Source organism: Rhopalosiphum maidis, chromosome 2 (assembly GCF_003676215.2).
Source record: "Rhopalosiphum maidis isolate BTI-1 chromosome 2, ASM367621v3, whole genome shotgun sequence".
Taxonomy (NCBI): Eukaryota; Metazoa; Arthropoda; class Insecta; order Hemiptera; family Aphididae; genus Rhopalosiphum; species Rhopalosiphum maidis.
Genome location: NC_040878.1, coordinates 13,313,243 through 13,334,513, shown reverse-complemented (window position 1 = coordinate 13,334,513; position 21,271 = coordinate 13,313,243). Strand labels below are relative to the sequence as shown.

The 21,271-nt window shown below is 29.7% G+C and overlaps 4 protein-coding genes across 10 annotated transcripts in view; 1 reads left to right on the top strand and 3 right to left on the bottom strand.

The window, feature by feature from the left end:
• Window positions 1-4,240, top strand: part of LOC113552887 — a 95,217-nt gene extending 90,977 nt beyond the window's left edge. The window contains exons 26-29 of one of the 4 annotated variants that reach the window (XM_026955887.1): window positions 118-357; window positions 427-1,583; window positions 2,491-2,637; window positions 2,743-4,240. In XM_026955887.1, the coding sequence (XP_026811688.1) occupies window positions 118-357; window positions 427-1,583; window positions 2,491-2,637; window positions 2,743-2,944 (1,746 nt within the window). In that variant the 3' untranslated portion in view covers window positions 2,945-4,240. Of the gene's footprint in view, window positions 1-117; window positions 358-426; window positions 1,584-2,484; window positions 2,638-2,742 lie in introns of those variants that run through there. The other 3 variants (XM_026955888.1, XM_026955886.1, XM_026955889.1) reach the window with 3 other exon arrangements.
• A 185-nt stretch (window positions 4,241-4,425) lies between these two features.
• On the bottom strand, window positions 4,426-16,290 carry LOC113550888 (ubiquinone biosynthesis protein COQ9, mitochondrial). Of its 2 annotated transcripts, XM_026952832.1 has the most exons (6): window positions 15,873-16,243; window positions 10,633-10,884; window positions 5,778-5,925; window positions 5,503-5,692; window positions 4,743-4,943; window positions 4,426-4,635 (listed from the first exon to the last, which is right to left on the bottom strand). In XM_026952832.1, the coding sequence occupies exons 1-6, from the start codon at window positions 15,898-15,900 to the stop codon at window positions 4,600-4,602; spliced, it is 855 nt and encodes a 284-aa protein (XP_026808633.1). In that variant the 5' UTR covers window positions 15,901-16,243; the 3' UTR covers window positions 4,426-4,599. The 2 variants fall into 2 exon arrangements, with proteins under 2 accessions (XP_026808633.1, XP_026808632.1); XM_026952831.1 differs by lacking the exons at window positions 4,426-4,635; window positions 4,743-4,943; window positions 5,503-5,692; window positions 5,778-5,925; window positions 10,633-10,884 and adding an exon at window positions 12,790-14,386 and having other exon boundaries at window positions 15,873-16,290.
• Window positions 7,244-9,497, bottom strand: LOC113550887 (E3 SUMO-protein ligase KIAA1586-like). The gene is made up of 2 exons (XM_026952830.1): window positions 7,864-9,497; window positions 7,244-7,766 (listed from the first exon to the last, which is right to left on the bottom strand). The coding sequence occupies exons 1-2, from the start codon at window positions 9,460-9,462 to the stop codon at window positions 7,335-7,337; spliced, it is 2,031 nt and encodes a 676-aa protein (XP_026808631.1). The 5' UTR covers window positions 9,463-9,497; the 3' UTR covers window positions 7,244-7,334.
• A 1,412-nt stretch (window positions 16,291-17,702) lies between the features above and the next one.
• On the bottom strand, window positions 17,703-20,486 carry LOC113554574 (uncharacterized protein C20orf85-like). Of its 3 annotated transcripts, none has more exons than XR_003405281.1 (5): window positions 20,309-20,486; window positions 20,125-20,209; window positions 18,244-18,362; window positions 17,996-18,166; window positions 17,703-17,916 (listed from the first exon to the last, which is right to left on the bottom strand). XR_003405281.1 is itself a non-coding variant. In XM_026958476.1 (5 exons), the coding sequence occupies exons 1-4, from the start codon at window positions 20,464-20,466 to the stop codon at window positions 18,021-18,023; spliced, it is 531 nt and encodes a 176-aa protein (XP_026814277.1). In that variant the 5' UTR covers window positions 20,467-20,486; the 3' UTR covers window positions 17,703-17,916; window positions 17,996-18,020. The 3 variants fall into 3 exon arrangements, 2 of the variants coding, with proteins under 2 accessions (XP_026814277.1, XP_026814278.1); XM_026958476.1 differs by having other exon boundaries at window positions 18,221-18,362; XM_026958477.1 differs by having other exon boundaries at window positions 17,996-18,183.
• Window positions 20,487-21,271: the final 785 nt, after the last annotated feature.

Here is a 21,271-nt window from a genome sequence, read left to right as displayed (position 1 = left end):
AGTTATAAATGTATATGTGTATATGTTGTAATAATCAAAAATAAATATTTGTTAATTAATTATTAATGTATGTTTAATATTAACTACATAATATTAATTTAATTTTTCAATTATCAGCTACCTGTGGTGGATATGTTGAGCTCACAACGAAACAATTCAAATAATCCATTAAACAGCTTGCAACATCCTCCGTCCATATTACTTGAAGTACCCAACTATCGTATGGACTGTTTATCGCCGATACACGAGTTACCTACACCGGCGCCATCACCATCTCCCACGCCCATCATATCGAGAAAGTCGGCGTTCAGTTGTCTAAAGGATATTGATGATTACCGCCACCATCAAAAGCAACAGGTTTTTTATTTGTTTAAAAGGCAATTATTTTGTATATTTTTAAAATTTTAAACATTGTTTCTTATCTAGGAACCACCATCCTTACAAGTGCCAACTGAACTACCAACAGCCCAAGCTAAACAACTGACTATACCTACGCTGGTCATACAACAGCCGACACCTATCAATTCGCCAAGTATGGAGTTTCCTGGGTCACCACCACCACATAAAGAGAGACCCCTCAACCGGAAAATGTTGAAAGACATGGAGAAGCCAATATCGTTGGATCTGCCCGCGCCACCACCGGTCATCACGGTTACGTGTATGAGCGATTCAGATACGGAGTCTGTGACCACAAAAAACGGTACGGACTCGTCAAAAAACGGAGGAGGCATGTGTTACCTTAGTCCATTTTCTATGTGTTCCCGGGCCGACAGAATAGCTTCGGAGTCGAACCTCAGCTCATCTGGGTACAGTTCAGGCCCTTCCCGGTGTAACTCAAACACCCGACTGTGCCCATTGGACTGCGGAGAGGAACCAAGGCGCATATCGCCGCTGATCCACACGCCCGAGATCAGGGAGATGGACTCGGAGACGACATTTTCCGAAAACGATGATGAGGGTTTTGACACGGAAACGGCGGAACCAAAGACAGACCACCATCACTACCGAAATACGGAACTTGAAGCGGAAACGCAAAAGTCCGGTTTAACTACCACTAGCCTCAAGGTTTACACTTCTGGTTCTGAACCAGAGGCGCTTGGCCGTCACCCACAGCAACAGCAGCAGCCGGTACCGTCAATTACAGTTCAACAGTATCCGTCTACATTGCACCTGTCCACGGACATGCTGTACGAGAAGAGTCCAGTGAGTTCGAGGAGTGAAAGCCCGCTTAGTGACAAGACGGTATTTAGGTTCTCGCCCATGTTCTACGGCCGCATTACTGACTCGGACAGTATATATGATTTTACGAGTTCGGATTGTGCGATGAAGAAACGGACAGGCAAAAAGAGAGAGCGAAAGAGGAGACACTTTGGCGGTGGCGGCAGTATAATCGGAGGATCTGCGTGTACCACTCCGTCGGAGACGTTGGCGTACAGCAATAGCGCTTTGTTATTGGACGTACCTGGCAGAAACGACAGGAAAAAGTCCCGGTCCAAACCCAATACTAGGAGACGGTCCCGGTCTCAGCAAACGATAGTGCCGAGCTCATCATCGTCTACAGACAGCTTAAACGACACTACTAAGTGAGTACCGATAGCAAACTATTAGATAATCATGATGTATAAATTTATTATAATATAAATGTTAACAAAAGGCTATAACTCCAAAAATTGAAATATTGTTTTGAAGAATGTTTTTAAAGTTCTTTAATTCTATACAATGTAAAGTTGAATTAATCGTAATTTTCAGTATAATCAACTTATAAAATAATAATATTATTTATTTTGGTTTTAATATTATTATTTCTGAAAATAGTTTTTTAAACTAAATGCACATTTTTATAATATATTTAGGGAAACAGCCTTATTGCCTTAATGCATTACTTATACATTTTGTAAATTCCAAATGTAGTACCTATAATCTTTTCATTCATATTCAGTATGCATTATTGTTATACTGTAAAGTGTACATAATACCGATATAACTTATATCACACATTATGATCAAATATTGAATTAAAAACTAAATTTCTAACTAAACAATAATAAGGCGATTAATACCAAAATAATAATGCTATACATATACATATTACACAGTTTATAAATAATGAATACCTATTTAATATTATGTTAGTACTAAGTATTCTATTTATTTTAAAGTATTTTTCTATTTTTCTTTATACAAAAATTACGTATTGTTTTAAAAATGTTGGATAGGTAGGTCCTGACATTTTATAATGGCTGTATTTTTAATTATGGTGTTATTGTTTTTAGGTATTTACTGTGTAATAAGTTTAATAGTTGACACAACAGATTCTTATAAAATAATTATTAAATAGTGCTAGAAAACTAGAAAAAGGGTAAATTCAGCGATATCAAATCGTTAAATTTTAAAATTGTTGGGTTATAGTCTCTTATTAGTACTCAGTATAATAAATGTGATTTACCTATTATATTTCAATAATATTAACCATTTTATACTCAGGGTTAGTTACAGCAATAGGCACAAACGTTCCAACGATTCGGTGAAAAGAAATCTTTCGTCGGAAAATTGGTCGGACCGCGGTAAGAGTGGCGAAGACAAAAAAGCCGTTAAGAAGAAAACCAAGAGTAATCGCACTGAAAACCGGAGATTGAGGTGAGTGGTCCTTGCAATGTTTACAGACACTGCCTATATATATATATATTATAAGACATGACCGTTCAATGATAACGAATGATGGATTGTTTTTCGCTCTTGTAGATTTCAAAACAAGACAGTCAGCGATCAAGGGCATTACGAATCCGCACACGATGAAGAGAGCGTTTCAAACTTCGCGTCACTTCCGTCGTTGCTGTCTACAGATAACCGAGGTGCAGTTCTTGGAGCAGAGATAGCCATCACGAATAATAAATGTAAATTCACAACAGCGAGGTTTCAAAAAAGAGTTATCGCTTCCGATTAAGTCTCCCATATTTACCGCGGTGTTCTGAGATTTTGTTTCGACAAAAGTTTCGAGTGTACAGCTTAGGAATTCAAACTGCCGTTCAATTGTATTGCGCTTATAATATATAAAATATGTTTATAATATTATATAACGTGAATTTTGTTTAACGTTGAGATACTCATCGGTTTCAGTCAATTGTTATGATTTAGAAGAAAAACATGTTTTCTGTAGAATTCGAAGTAATTATATGTGTACTATACAAGAACTTGATTCGAAATTTTTTACACATATTAATGTAAGAAAAATAATTCTTTACTCAATAATATTTCATCAATATTTTATTCGTTTTAAATGTTTTAATCGAATTCATATTCTGAAAAAAAATATTTTTCTATTTTTTACGGTGTACCTGTCTATTCAATATTGCTTAAAATGGTACAAATAAAAAGACTACCAATTTAATGTGTGATACATGTCTTATATTGACAATTTAAAAGAAGAATATATTTTTCTTCCAAATATTAAACTTTAAATAATAGCCACCATATTCACGGCGAAATATCGCAAACAATTTAATATTACAACAATTGACGAAGCAAATTAGTGTCTGCAACGTTTAAAAATCACTCTGTATACATATAGGTGGTATAGACAATCTGAGACGCGGTACACCGGTCTCCAATCATAATACTACTACCGAAAAACCTTTACAAAACTGTAGCAATAAAATATTGTTTTTCAAAAACAATGTAGGGTATTACAATAATATAATATTTATATAGACTACGAAACAAAATGCCTTACTTTTCTATCGCTTTTCGATTAGTAAAATCTGTGATATTTTAACGTTAAGTTTTACCGTTATTTTGTCAGAAAAAGGCCAATGTTTTAAACTATTTAATATTTATTAAAATATGATATAATATTATATATTTAATATTTATGATATTATGTTTACTAGAGTGCCTCTTTAATTATTGTTGAATTGGTATAAAATTGTTTATTATTACCTATACCTACTGAATATATTATATTTAGGTTAGAGGTTCTTGCTCATTCACTCGACTGTTATTTAGGTAAATCACGCTTTACTTTTGTTATTTTCTATAATATTAAATATTGATATAATATATTATATATTAATTAATATTACGTGTGTATTTGATATTATATGACTTTCTAGATTAAATATGATTCAATGACGGTTTGAAAGAGCATTATAATAGCGTATTATGTTTAAGATAAATTTTTGAGATGTTAAATGAATCGTATAGCATGTACCAATTCTTTATATTTAAAAATCGGTATAACTTTTTGAATTCTTCATTTGCTGTATTAATAATAATTATTATAAGCAATCTATTTTGTCTACTAATTACGTCTAATAAAAACAATTTCTATTTTCAATTATATTTACACGATAATTTGTTTTTTGTTTCCTTTACAACAAAGTTTGTTGTTCAGTAGACAAATAAAATATTATAAACAGTTGGACACCGTGTGTTTCAATAACAAATCATAGGTAGGTACCCATTTGTTTTATTTATAAGAGATTACTAATTTTTACAATATTATGATAACAGTAGTGTGAAAAACAAAGAATTTAAAAAAAAATAAATCATAATAATAATACTAATCGACGACCGAAGACGCAGAAGAACAATTAGTCAGCATTATCTGTTCCACGTAAGTCCCAGAATATTCTTGGCCTTGATAAAAAAAAAAATATATATATATATACATATTAATTGAAGTTCTACGCCCATTGTTGGGTTACACAATAGTATAATTTTGATACTCAATTGATTCGACTTACTGTAGACACTGATGCTGTGACGACGTCTTTAGCGAGCTGAGCGTTACTCTCGAGCATCGAATCCAGTTTCACGCATTCCTCAACTGCTCTTCTCACAAAATTCCACGTGTCGTCGTATTCTTGCGATCTGTCTTGCAATAAATGTAGTTCACTGGACTTGTAAATAGTGGCCAAGCCTATTCGCCGTGTGTACCATCGTGTCTATATGTATAATTGGGACAAACGCATAAATTAATTATTGATGTAACGCGGTTAAATGCTGCATGTGTCGGAAAGCGCGAGGTTGTTGGACTAATTATTTGTTTTATTATAATATGCGTCCAGTTCGAATTAAAATAAAAATTCCTAGATAAATATTTAATAATAAATAAAAACCGTTTATAAGTAATATTGATTGAAATGTTCTCGACAAAACTATAAGACATACTTGATAAACGAGATATTAAATAAACTTAGTTTTGCATATTTTATCAAGTGCCTATAACGTTTTTCTCACTACGAACATCAACAGTTTTTAATTTCGAGTATCTGCCTAGGCCCTGGGCGCGTATAAATAAATAAAATATTAAGGATTTCACGGTTGTTTGATTTTGTAATGTACCAAAATAACTTTTTCAAATCATATTTATCGTTACATCTATAATATATTTATTGAGACAAACTGTATCGGAGGGACACGTGCAGACTAGCTAGCAGCTTACATATATACGTATCTAATGTACGGAGTATTCCGAACTAAATATAATATTATTATACACACGTCTATGGACCGGTCGCCCGCGTAGTAACAGACGTCGTTGACCAGCGTCATCAGGTTGGACAGAGCGTGCGGTGCGTTGGACGGTTTGGAGAGCAAAGCGATCGCTTGCGGCCACTGGTTCAAATAGGGTTGGAGCATCAGCAGTCTGGTCTTGATGGCATTCGACAGAAACGCGGCCAGCTCGACTTTGCTGTAATCAAAAACGGTGAAACCGGAAAATAATAAGCCGGCGGCTGGACCACCGCAGCCATCAGCACAGTGCAGTGTATACCAACCTTTCTTCTCTGGGGCACGCCAACGCGCCGTCTCTGAGCATTTGGGACAGTGAATCGTTGCTGGCCGAGTAAAAGTGCAACGCCAACTCGGCTCCCGGGTCCCGGAAGAGGCCGTGCACAGTGTCCGGATAACCGAGCTCTTCAGCGCCTATATACGAGCGGACAAACAATAAGACGGCTACAGATAATAATATGTTTTGTGATGTATAATAAGTTGTATACCTACATTTGATCATATAGCCTAAAGTAGATCAATTTGATTTAGTTTTTTTGCTCCCTCCCTCCAAAAAATAAAGATTTAAAAAAAATGTAGGCTGTTAACTTTTTAACCCTAGTAATGGACATATGGATTCAAATTAATATTTACACATTAAAGTACATTTAATATTTATTTTATGTATTTATTAAGCAAATGGAGTACCTAACTGAAAAAAAAACACACACACACACACACACACACACATATATATATATATATATATATATGTAAATCTGCTTTAAAGTATTACCGGGTTAAGCTATGGTTCATATTATCTGTTATTATATAAAAAATAACAATTATTATCGTCAAAGCATTCTTCTAAAGGAGTGTGTCCAAAATGCATGTATAGTTTTGATAATTACTGACATATTTTGTAAACAAAAATAATTTGAGAGGAGATGACCCGCCAGCAGTGTTAGCCTATTATTAAGTAACAACCGACAAATAAGTAGAACTACTATTTTCAAAAAAAAAAAAAACTAATTCACATAAATGTATTATACAGAACAACTTTTACATATAATATATAATAGTTATTATTGCATTGTACGTTAATCAAGATCAATCCTATATGTGAATAGTTTAAAATTAATTAATATTTTTTGAAATTTAAACACCCTTAAAAAAAAGTAACTATAGAGAGTAGATATTTTTAATGACTGCAAGAAAAATACATGCTGTGCACATACTATACCATACTGAGACCCTACATGTAATTCGACAGTTTTTTGGCATGCAATTCTGATGTAATCCTTATTATCGGTGTTTAGATTGTTAATATAATAAATATAAAATAATAGACGTAACCGGCAGCTGGCACTGTTGGCAGTAGAAAACATGGTAAAGTATGTATATAATGAATACATGTTTATTGAAATACATAATTATTTAATATTAACAGTCGTTAATGGATATAATAATATAATATGATTATTGATTCGTTATTTTTTGACTGGCGACAGTACCAATAATTACTTCCTATACACAGAGGTGTTCCCAATATTTTTTTTGAGAGTATACTAAGACTCTAGTCAAGGTGAAGATCCATGATTTAAACAAGGGAGGGTAGAATGATACAAATAGAACCTTTTTTTAAGTATTTAAAAATACTCATAAATCTTTTTAAAATAAAAGTAATAAACATGAATATTTAATAATATACAAATATTTTTACTGTGGTCTATAATTATAAAGGATGTGTTAAAAATATGAAAAAAAAAATCAAACTTTTAAAAAAAGCTTGAAATTACCTTTATAAGTCAATAAAATATGAAAATATACAAATACTAAAAAATTTAATTAAATAAATTGTTAAAAAATAATTTCTGCATCTTATTTTCGTCGTCTATTTCTTTTCTTTCTTTACCTCTAGGAGTGGAAACGGCAGAACGGTGATCTCTTAACCAAATTTTAATATAAGGTCTAGGATTAAAATCTGCAATTGAAGGGCCATTGATAGAGATGAACATCAAATCTGACACATTTTCAATGTTTAAGCTAGTCCTTAAATCAGTTATTGTCAAATTCATATCGGAAAACCCTCGTTCACAATCAGCTGTTGAAGTTGGGAGTATATTTAATGCTTTCATGAAACTAGAAAAAACATTTCTTGAACGGAAGTCAACTACACTTTCAAATTCAGAAAAACCTAATGTCCGTGATACTCTTTTAACTTCATCTTCTCCCTTTGCATCATTAATTGCTACTTTGAACACTTCATCAATTACCTATAAAATAAAAGACGATTTATTAAATATTCATTTATTCTGTTTAAATAATCAAAATATTGAAATAAATTATCAAAATAATAGTTTTTTTCTTTACCTGAATGTCTTCTAGCATTGTTTTATTTTTTGAGTCATCAAATAAGCGTTGACGCATTCTGTCTACTAAATTTTGCAAAAATTGTAACCTGTTAATCCCTCCTGATTTTGTCATTGTAATATTGACACCTTTGTTAATTCCTTTCTGAATAGCTTCTATAATTTCCTTTTCTTTTTCCCCAGGTTCAGCTTTCAGACTTTCTAAAATTCTAATCGTTCTATTTATCTCCGACTGGGCACGCATTAGAGTTGTTTTTCTGGACTGTAATATACAAGATAACATTGCAAGCTCAGAAAGAACATCGTAAAAAAGTCCAAGTTCCTCCAAAAAAGAAGAGGATTCTAATTTTTTTTTTATGCCATTTGATGTCACATCATGTGTTTTACTAACATGTAAATATATTCCCGGATAATTATTCCATATGGCTTTTATAGTTCGAAAACTGCTTGCAGACCAGCGTACATTCAAAACACGACCTATTTTTTTCATTTCAATGCCTACTTCAACACAAGATTTATCTAAACCCATTGAATTTTTAGGACTTTGATGATAGTAAGCGTAGAGTTTGTCCATTAGACTTTGGAAACGAGAGACTCCAGTACAATCTTTTATTACGTCATGTACTGAGAGTTCGAGGCGATGACATAAACAATGCCAGGTAAATAGATTCGGAATTTTTTCGCGTAGTTTAGTAGCAACTCCAGCTTTCTTACCCGTCATTACACTTGCTCCGTCACTGGCAAAAGCAATCCAGTTGTTTAATGCAAACGATGTTGATATCCCATTACATTCTAAACTTAACCAAATAGATTTTTCGATAGTTTCAGCATCTTGTCTATCTAAGTCAATCAGGTCTAAGAATGCTACAACCGGCGATTCTACGTCAAAATATGATGAAATATACAAAATTAGTGTACATTTGGTACTCAGCGTTGTTGATTCGTCAATCATTATGGTAAATTTCGAATTCGACTGTATAAGGCGTAAAATAAGTCGTTTGCGCATCTCCTTTGCAATGACGTTTACCATTCGAGTGGCAGTTATTCTGCTATGTAAGGAAGATCCCATGTCCAATCCATTGATTTGTTGTAATTGAACAAGTTCTTCAAACTGTTTAAAGGGACGGTGATTTTTTGCCAAGCAATATACAGTTCTAAAAAGTCGCGTATTGGAATCAATCTCTACTTCAGATATACGTTCGAACATTTTATCTAATACTTTGTCTGAGCTTTTTTTCAATATGTTTTCAGCTAACACATGAGCTTTGCTTTCTGAATGTTGTTTAATTTTATTTCTTAATGAAGCCAGTTGATTTGTACGATTACACCCAGCAGCTATGATTTCAAAGCCTACCCACTCAGAAGAAATTCGAACTTTGCTATCGATGTTAGATTTTTGAAAATTGATACTATTTTTAGCTTGAATGCAATTATTACATCCTAGTTTCCCATTTTTGCTACTTAACCATGAGTTTTTCTTTTGAAACTCTATTACCTGTTCTTTTGTCCATAATGCAGGCCAAATTTTGGAAGTATCCCATACATCTTGTATTTGATTATCGATTTGACTATCACTAACAAAATTATCTTCATTGGGCATCACTAGCTCGTGTGAACTAGTAGCACAAATGGCAGTATTAGTCGCATTTTTAGGTTTTTTTTCTCGGGGCATAAAAAAACTATCAAGTGTTCCGCTTTCACGTTTAAAATTCGAACTCATATTTTGATAAAAATTTAAATAACACTTTATACAGTAAAACAGATTAGGATAGTTAATTAAACTCAATTAAATAAATTAATAAAACTGCTCAAATAAAATGAATACGTTAGTAAATAATAATTAATAAAAGAATTAAGAACTTATTCACGGTAAACACAAACGGTAGATCACACAACGCACAATCGATTTATAAAAATAATAAAATGTTACAAGTCGGCGGTAACGGATGTACTGATTAAATTAATCGTGTTCAGAGTCAGACGCATTTCCATCATCTAACGCGATAGTTCGTTTCTTGTTTTCTGAGAATCTAATAATAGTTGTAAGATATAAGTGTCATATTTCCGTTATCAGCGTCATAAATAATAATTGACTTTCGTAGCATTTTCTGAGTAACCAAAACCAGTTTTTTTTTGTATATAATTTGAGAGTATACGCAGTATACCCATATTTCTGACAAAATATCTTGAGAGTATACGGCGTATATGTAGTATACCCTATGGGAACACCCCTGCCTATACATTCTTATCAATAGAGGGACCAATTTTTGAAATCTATTACATACTCAACCATTTAAGAAGCAGTCCCATGTAATTAATATAAAGCATTTTTGGTGTGTTTTACTGCAGAGCCGTGCAGTTAAGATTTGGCGCCCAGGACAAAATTAAAAATATTCGCCCCCTATTTTATTTATTATTATGCATTTCTTGCATTTCAATTTTTTTGGCGCCCCTTTAAACCATGTGCCGCGGCGCATGTTCCCTAGGCCCCCCGCGGCACGGCTCAGTGTCTTAGAACAGTTATTTTTCTATCATACAATTAAATTAAAATATTCATAAAGCTCCACATTAAGCACATTGAACACCGAGTACCAATAGTATTCGGGGTTCGGCTCATACATCGACAATACACATCGGTGTATTAGGAAATCAAGGAGCCGTATACCACGTACCCGTTGGTCCATTTCAAATTTTGTGCAATTTTTTTTTTATCACATCCAAACAAGGGCGTTCTGAGGAAAAAAAATAATTTAAAAAGTTTGAATATTACCTGCGGCCACAGTATCCCTGGACCATCCGTGTTGGGGAACGTACTGTAGAGAGGATTGAAGTATCTTTGTTTTGATATCCCTTTCGTAACCATCGCCGTTACAATCGTTTGCATCCGTCGTAGACTGTCCGCTGCTGTTGGGGTTACCACTGCCGTTGGGGTTACCGTTACCGCTGCACGGTCTCGAAGTCAACCCTCCACCGACGCTCGGACGAAATGACGCGTGAAAATTATTCGCCCTGGCAAAAGTGCCTATACAGTACAGAAAAAACCACAAAAACAAAACGCATAAACAACGATAATATCTTTTTGGCAGATGGCGGCAATGATGCATGGACGAGTATGATTTATGTTAAAATTTTATCTATAATACATTTCGTGCAAACCTTCTCAACTTAGATAGGTATGCTCTGGATTCAAAAATATCAAAGAGTATCAACCTATTCTATCTATACGAGATTACACATCTTATGATATAGGCACAATAGTTTTTATCCTTCCATAACTATGTACAATTGCAAATATGTTGCATAAATAATAAATATATATAAGGTGTAACAAGACTATTTGACAAATTTTCATTACAAATGTTACTATATTTGTTAAATAGTCCTGTTACACTCTGTGTATAACAGTTGAATATACAATATTAAATTCAATATTTGAACACTCTAAACTTTAAAAAATATATGAATACTCATTACTCAGTTATGTTAAATATTACGAATATTATGCAATTTCAAAAAGCCCTGAGCGATTTAAACCCTAATATGTATATATATATAATACCTATATAATATTGACCTTGTATGTTATCGCATATCTACCGACTATACCGCGGTTTACATGGACGGTATCACACCGTTTCGCGTGAAAATATCGCGTTCTCCGAGTGTAATATTACTACACTTGGTCTTATTAAGACAAATAGTGTTGATATTATTTCGGCAATGTATTTTAAACTCTGCGGACGAAATAAGTACAACTTTTAAATTGTATAATAAACCCGATTCAATGTAGGCAAGATAGAAACGGTTCGCCCTCAGATTTTTTTGTCCAATAAATTATAGTATAGTTTAGTATTATAGATGTTGTGTATAACTATATAGCGTATGACATTAAAACGTTGCTACGATACAAGTAGAAAACGTAACACTAAAACATGCGATCTAGCCGAGTGATTGTAAAAGTGAAAAAAAAACTTCTGAATTAATTTTTAAATCGCTTTAAATTACCTGTTTTATTGCTATTTATAATACTTACATAATATACAAAATAGTAGTTTGTTTATAACATACACAAATTATAAACTTCAATATAACACAAAAAATACAACCTCATTTTATAAACTTAAAAATTTTAAATCAAAAACTTATGCTAAAAAAACTTAATGTATATATTTATTTAAATTTCTATAGTAATTGATTTAATATCTATGTCCCTTACCCTAAATTATTATAGATTTGTCAATTCACTTTTGGAACACTTACAGAAAATATAAAATATGAAAACATTTTAATCATAATTATGATAAAACAATAACATAGAGTTGGCAACAACATAAAAAAAAATAAATAACAAAATGTCTATTTTTATACTTTCCTGCTTTTCATTTTCAATTTAAGAATAGAATATATACATTTATAGGTAACTATTGTTATTAAACTACGTAGAACATAAATTTACATTCATTAGTCCAAACTTTAAATATAATATTTACTGTCATACACACCAAATTGTGCATTTGTATTAGTTCTTAAAACCAAACAATTGACTATTCAATTAAATAATTTTATGAAATTTAATCTGGAAAAATCAGAACTGATATGCAATCACCTTGTGGGTTTTTAAATTTTTTTTTGGCTTAATCTTGGGACTGTAGAAGTAGATATTTTATCCTAAAACTTTCTTACATTATACATTTAAATCTATAGTACTAATTAAGTAGTAAGTACCATAGTATAATATATAATATATATATATAAAATGTAACAAATACACATAATTAAAAATAAAAATAAACAGCATATTATATTATCATATTTTAAAAACAACTTATAAATAACCAATCCAAAATAGTTACTACATAACTATATTGCTATATACATTTAACAACTATGTAAACACAATGAAACCTGTAACAATTTTATAGGTTATCATAAAGATAGGTAGGTGACTTAAATTTAAGTAAAATATAAAAAATTTACATAATACTAAACTTAAATGTTTAACATAAATATCTTTTAATTTTTGATGATGTTTTTCAACATATCCAAATTTAACTGCACTAATGTAATAGTTGTGTAAATCCGTGATAAAATATTTTTCTTTTCATCTTTGGACAATTTTGAATAGTCTAAATTATTTACTTCTACTTTGCTTTCTACAACAATTTTATCATCTAAAACTTTTTGCTCAAAATTGTGCTGTTCGCGGGCATTATCGATGGTATTTTGAATAATGTTTACAAATTGTTTAGTTTTATTTGAAAATTCTTCACCCAAATTCAACTTTTCATTGTTATTGATTGATAAAAAATACATAAGTGATATAGCGCTCAAAATATGTTCTTTGAAATTTTCAATATTGCATCCAAGTTTATCAGGAATATTACAACATAATTGAATAAGTTCTACAAGTCTTGTTCCTTGAAAATATCCAAGAACCTGATTTGATTGTAGTTTTAATATAATCAGGTCCTTCAACTTAATTATCAATTGGTCTTTGATACAAGATTCCAATGGTTTCAAAAATGCATACTTAAGAACTACATACTGAGCATCAGTGCTTAATTTATCCAAGAATATCATCAATGACTCAATTGATTCCTTCCTAACATTCAAATGTTCATTATATACTGAACTATGTGCAGCTTCTAATAAAAAACTTTCATGATATTTATTCAATGAATGTAATGGAATTTCATTATTTTTAAATTTTGTTAAAATTAATTTTGCAAACGATTTCCCAAAATTATTATTGTCAAATACGGACATAGCTAAATTACAACATTTTTCTAAGACATAAAACTGATTGTAGATTTTAGGTCCCCATTGTATTCCAGTTTTAAAATATAGATAAAAAAATGAAGCCATGTATAATTCTTCTTCCTTTTCATCAAATTCATACTCAAGTAAATAAAAAGGATCATAAATTATGTTAGACAATAAGTTTAGATACTCAATGGGATCTATGTTAGCACGTAACACTAAGAAAGCAATTCTAGAAAAATAATGTAGTATTGATTGTTCAAGTTGAAAATGTTTCTTTAGTTTTATTAAAAGTTGTACTATGCTTAGCAAAATTTCCTTTAAATTTGCGACGTTCATTTCATTTAAATTATTAAAAGTACTAATCAACAAATATTCTAAAGATGTTCGATTTGGATTTTCAGTATTCTCTAAAACAGTTACTGCGATTAAAACAGATGATGATAATTTACAATCATCCATTTCAATTATATCCAAAAAATCAAAAATTACTTCTTGATATTCTTTATTATTTGCCATTTTAAGTAACTGTTTTTCACAAAAGTTAAAATAATCAGGTCTATTTTTAAAATTTTCTTCTGTTAATCCCTTTCCAAGTACATCTATTACTTCCCCAGCATATTTTATATTAAAGCTAGTACTATTTAAAAATTTTGATGCAACATTTATGTTGAAATTCTTCATGCTTGACCGAAAGTTATCAAATTCTTTATTGACGTCCATTTTGTAAATATAAGTAAAAAACTTAGTACATCACGACACATCTAAAAGAAAGAAATTATAACAATATTACCAGTGATATTACCTCATTAGTTTTTACGTAAAGAGTTTTGTTTATGGAACTTTATTTAAACATTAACCACAATAGGTAATTCAATGTTTGTGATTTCTGATTACATACTATTTTTACAGCTATTTTTTTTATCTAGGTAGTTAATCAATAAGAATCAATTTATTAACATTTCATGAAAAATATAGTTGACAAGTTTGATTTTTATTTATTATAATTTATATTAACCAAATAACCTAATCTTTAAAATATGAAATACGAGTAGTTATAGAATATAAAATAAAAACTACCTTGCAAGGTATCTTATGTACTAATCAGTCTAAGTAGTTACAAATATGAAATAATATTTTTTTTTAATTTTGTATATTTAATCCAATAATAATATAGTAATGCAATTCAACTTTTTAAGTTTATTACTTTTAAAATGTATGGCATTTGTAAAATTAAATTACAGATGGGTTTGTTAATGAAAATAAAGTACAGTTGTATGACTAAGTAAATATTTTTATTAAAGTTTTAAGTTCTTTATTTATTAAGAACCAACCTATACCTATAAAATTAAATTGATATGTAAAAGGTAAAGTTTTATCTCTATATTGATACAATATTTAACATTAAAAATACCTAACAAATGTTTTTAAACATACCTTATTTCATGTTAAGTAGTTACTCTGTTTCTTTTATTAATTTCAAGCCCAAGGTGTCTACACTCTCACTTCACTACTTTAAATTATTACTTAAATTACAATGACATTTGTTACAGTTGAACCACAGGATCGGCGCCACTGATGAAACTAATTTACTAATCCAAGTTAAATCGATTTATGTTCATAGATTTAAATTGCATTCAAAATGTAAAATGTAACTTATGCATACAATAATAATTTTTTATTTGAAATAAACCTAACAAATTCAAATTTAAATAAACAACTAAAAATATATACAAACATTTAAACATGTCGAATACATTTTAATAATAATTTTCTAATAATCAGGTTAATTAATTTTCTTGTACATTAAACAATGTTAAAACACTAAAAGTTTGTTAAAACAATCAAACGAATAAAAATATTGACAAAGAGAGCTTGCAGAATTACCACAAAATGCTTAGAATATAATAGTAATTTAATGTTAACAGTGTAATGCCAGCTAATAACCACACAGTTGATACCTTAAAAATTAAATTAAAAAAAAATGCTTATACTGATATCAATTGATTTATTGCCATGCAAGGTTAAAGTTTGAGCCAATCAATATCTGGGCATGGAAACAAATGGATAATCTAAATGGAGTGATGAAATCAAAAAATAAAATGATTATTCACCCAAATCACTTGTAATGCTTTCGTACACCGAGTGAAAACACTAAAGATGAAATAATCAACATGCATTATTACTGTCGGTTATAACTTTTTAAATCAACAGACGAACATTATACAAGTAGATGTTATAAGTATTTACCTGCTTTTGAAATAACTCTGCAAAACATGGCCAACTGTTGTTTGGACACTTCGGATCGTTAAATGAAATGGTTAGAAGATAGAACTAAAGAATCCTAGAATAGTAGTACGTAAACAATTTATTTCGAAAACTATATTATTTAAAATATTCAACTTTCACGAGTCAATTATAGACTCATAAACAACAAGAAACTACTGCGGAAGAGATAAGGGACAACACAGATAACGTCACTGCAGGAAGGAATGTGTGATATTGGAACTGAAATGCCAGCATTGCCAACGTCTTTTGCTAGTCATATCCTATAGAATATTATACTCTGTGGTCGAGCTTAAGCTTTTAAAAATTGATATTTTATTTTTATCACACTTCGGGAGAACTATATATTTTAGTATGTTGTGGTTTTGTGGATTCCCGGCCAGTTCGGCTACGTGATAACAGACAGAGGTATATCTCCGAACAAAATAATGATATCAGGTCTGAAAATTATGCACGTCTACCAACATCGAAATATAAAAAAAATCTCATTTTGATTTATGTATTTTTAAATTTCAATATCTTTGTTTAATTATTATTCTACGATTTAAATAATATAGTACCGTTTATTATTGTCCGGTTCAAAAATTTTAAAAGTTATCTACGAGGTGTTTACAGAAAAACTTATTGATACTGTGAGACTGTGAGAGATCGGGTGACAGGTATTAGAAACTAAATTTTTCTTCGTAACGATCTGCATAAAGTGTATGATTTGGATTTGTCCAAAAACACAATACCTATTCAGAATTATTAAAACATCGTCGCACATCGAAAAAATGAAAACTTTCAATATCAACATTTTGGAAAAATGAAAAAAATCATTATAAAATGATACTACAACTGTAAAACGGTTTGAACAATGAGTGATAGAACAGGGATGACAAATCCATGGTATGCATGCAGCCCAAGGTGGCACGTAAACAATTTTGAGGGCGTGCGAAAAATTTAAATATTTTTTTTAACCAAATATCAACGAATTGGCATCAAGTATTAAACAAAAAATAAATCAAATTAAGAAATAAATAATTAACAGAGTTATGTTATTATATTATGCACCTAAACTAGCCTTTTTTATATTATTACATAAATAATCATACAATAAAATTACAGTTATTTATTTTCTTACAATATTGGAAATAATATAATATATAGGTAATATTTTTCATGGCACGCTCGAAAAAAAAATATTGGTAGGTATGTAACGTTTTAATAATTAGCCACCCCTGTGATAAAACAATTCAAAAAATACAAAAAAAAAAAAAAACATTAAGAAACCAAAATCTAAACTTGTTAAATTTTACTAAAATAATAAAATTACAAAGTGATTATTGAGTTAAAAAATATTTCAAGTTTTATAAAACTAAATAGTAATACTTATTGATTATTAGTAGAACTTGTGTAATTTTGAAATATTTTAAACCAAAATCATTTTGGTTACTAAATTTTAAAACTTACATATTTTTAATTTTTGTCTTTCTATTCTATTTTATTGTTTCATGAAATTATTTATTTCATTCTATAACTAATCTTATTTTATATTATTTTGACTCACATTTTTGCATAATTATGTGTATACAACAAATGATTTAACATTGTTTGGAATTAAGCATTTCCCCAATCCCATACCTTACCAAAGTTATAAGTGTAAATTAATAGATTTTTTTTTTGTTTAAACATACTATCAACATATAAGCATTTACTTATGCTGTATGAATATGTTTACAATGTTTTAAATACATTTAAATACATTAAAAAAAAAAAAAAACTACAATCTAAAATTCTAATTACTATCCCAGTGTTATGCTTGCACATTTATTTTTATTACCTATATTTTTTCAACATGTGTAATACCACTAATATCATTAAAACCTAATTGGTTTTTGTCATTTAACACTTGATGTTTTTAGACTTTTTAAATTGAGAAAAACTGGTTATAGTTGAAGTGAATCCATCATATTAATAAGGAGAAAAGTCACCAGTTGTTGTAGTTATTTAAAAATAATTACTCGACCTAACAAAAAAAAAGTATGTTCTTATAATATACTATCAATTGAACTATGTAAGTAATACATATAATATTTTTATTTTACCTCTTTTTTAATAAACATAAATTATTTATCCTAGAATTATAAATCTTTGTTGTTTTTGATCTGGCTCGTTGTCTGATTTTAACATTCTAGTATCTAGTTTATTGTAATCACAATTCCTGCCAAACATTTCTAAATTGCAAATACTTTGTGCAGAACGCCATCCTACAAAACCTAAAAACACATTTTGACTAAAATATTTCCTATTAACAGAAGTTAAAAATTTACCCGACGACGTTATGGGAACGCACATCGGTGATGGTACTACTTCGATCAACGGTTGAATAATATCTTGTTTACGTAGTCTCTGTCTTCTGAGATCAATAAAATTTTCCGGTAGTCCTAAATTGACAGCATGTTCGCTCCACATCTAAAAACATTTAACAAATTGGTAACTAAAAATCGAATTTCACGTGCAATTTTTGCAATTATAGCCAGTTTGGTATCTTACTTGCTATAATTCTATTAATATAGTTTATTTTATTTTGTAAAATATAATCAACCTGTCTGCTTAGTCGATCGTACATTAATTACCCTATCTGTATATCTCGTACACCATGAGTCGCGTTCATGTAAATATTCAATTATAAATAAACAAAAACAAATCAAAATGTATTATTTTTATCATATAAAAATCAACAGCGATTCGACCAGCAAATATTGGAGGCGTGGAATATTACTGTACGAAACGTTGTACAAAAGGTCCAAGTATGAATGTGTGAAGAACAAATTTTATTTTCAATAATTTGGTACTTTTTGAAGCCATGTTTGGCATAGTATTTACCTCGGAGTTAAAAATCTTAGCGACCTAGGTTTTTTGTATTAAATAAAACCGGTATGTTGATACATTCCAGTATAAAAAAAAAAAACAGTTTTCTAGCTAGCTCATTGATCAAACATCAAATCCTGTTAGGCTGTTGAGTGTAGATAATATCTACCTAGTGATAGCGCTGATAGTCCATATACCATAGGTGATTTCTGTTAGCACAGACGCTCAATTCGACACGACAATATGGCGTATAACAATGCTTTAATAATATTATTACTATTATTATTATCATTATAATTATTAGGGTCTCGATTTTTATCGTGCGAGAATATATTATAGAATACACTATATACACACACTATATATGGCGTATGCATACCTAATTTAAAATAAAAACTTTAATATACATGATAGGTAATATATACCTTTTCGTATAAACAATTACCTACCTACTTGTAAAATGGTATAAATTGTAAGATAAGTTATTACCCTTATAAGGTACCTATTGTTAATTATTTTCTTATTGTTTTAATGAAATATTCCATTTTTTAGAATAAACTTTTTAGGTTTTAAAAGGATAAAATAGTATTACGTAGTACTAGATCTAATTTTACTTATGGTCAGTTCCCATTTCGCCGCGGTACCATTTTACCGAATTTATTTTTCGAGTAATTTAATATAATTTGTAAGTTAAAAATTATATACTAATTAATTATATATTAATGTATTATGTATTTATTTACAATTGCATACGTCATAATTAGGTAATTTTTAAAGTCGTAAATAAAAAATCGATATTTGGATAGTAAAAATAATCATATAAATAAAAAGTTTTTTGAACTAGTTGAAATTATTAATTGTGTTTAAAAATAATTAAAATTGTCCAAATAATTAATCCATTACATCTGTGGAGGGTTGTTTTTCAAATTTTTTTTTGTTCAACCTTAGTGTATTTAATATTTATTGTAAATTGTTTTAACTTGTTTTCCACATTGGATAAGTTTCACGTTATCCTCAATTTTTAGAATTCAGATAGTATAGTATTATGATCGTTTCAAATGATAAATGTTTCATTGTGTCTATTTATCACTTTATCAATCACAAAATTTATAACCATATTTTAATACAAAAATAATTTGAGAATTATGCGGCGAAACGGGACACGACCGTCCTTATATAGTAATAGATTAAAATATTATAAAATAAGTGTTGCACTACACAGTGTCTTAAATTGCAAGTAATCATTAAAAACACGTTTTTAAAAAAATGGTGAGATTACAACACTGATCTTTGCAAACAGAAGGTGTCTAGTGTACATTGTCATTAAGTACAAAATTAATGAAATTATTAGCACTACACTTACTTTTTCCACGTTATTTTTTGAATAAAAGCCCCACCGTTCCGGCCATCTGGCTCGCAATTCATTTTCTCTGTTTATTATAATTTTCCTGTGACGAAAAAAAAACTAGATAATAATGGTAAAAAATTGAAAACAAAACACTATTATTTTTTAAGTATAATTCACAAGATTTTTATTTTTTACTTACAACCTGCCATCACATTGCACCTTATCAATCTTTTTATTTTTTCTCCTTTCCTGCTGTTGCTGTTGTTGGGGTTTAACATTATTATTTTTATTATTACTACTGCTGTTATTAATATTATTTATCTGTTTTGGTTCTTTATGCAACTCAGAGTTGGACATTTTCACTTCAGTGTCGTACTGCCGTTGTCTACGATAGTGACGCCACTTTCATGCGAAATGTGTATCATTGTAATAAAACGATGGGACAAACAACGAGGGTACCAGCCACTATACCATGTTATTGCGTGTATACAATATTATATAATAAAATTTAAGTCATTGACCCAACGTGTTGCTAAGAAACCACACCCACTAAAAATACATATTAGTATCTCATTTATCAAAATTGACATCGTCATCGAAGTTTACCATGTATTACACAATACACACTACAACGATACCAAACTCGCACCCTAAGTAGAATATTTGAATCATCTAACATTTTGGGTGAATGGGTAGATGAAAATAATTTATGCTATAAAATTAATACTATAATTAAGGTTTCATACGTATTAGTATTTTGAAGGTTATTATTTTACATCGATTATCGCCATAATTACTAAGCCATATTAATATACATATACTAGTAAAATCAAAAATTAATGAAATAAAAATTTAAAAAGTTAATTGTAAATTTAAAAAGATAAGTATTAAAAAATGATAATGCTGTATAATGTTAATGTAAATATATAATTAAGGATACAGATAGAAATAATAAGAATAAACTTGATATTTTGTAATCACGTTGGTCAGTAATTGATGTGTTAATGTTGCATACGAAAGACGATTGTTAATGGATTCATTGAAAATGCCATTGTATATGTATAATATAAATAGAATAATATGTAAAAGTTTCAAATTCTTATGAATCATAATTTTTAATTATAATAAAAATAAACTAAATGGTGATCTTTAATTTAAATAT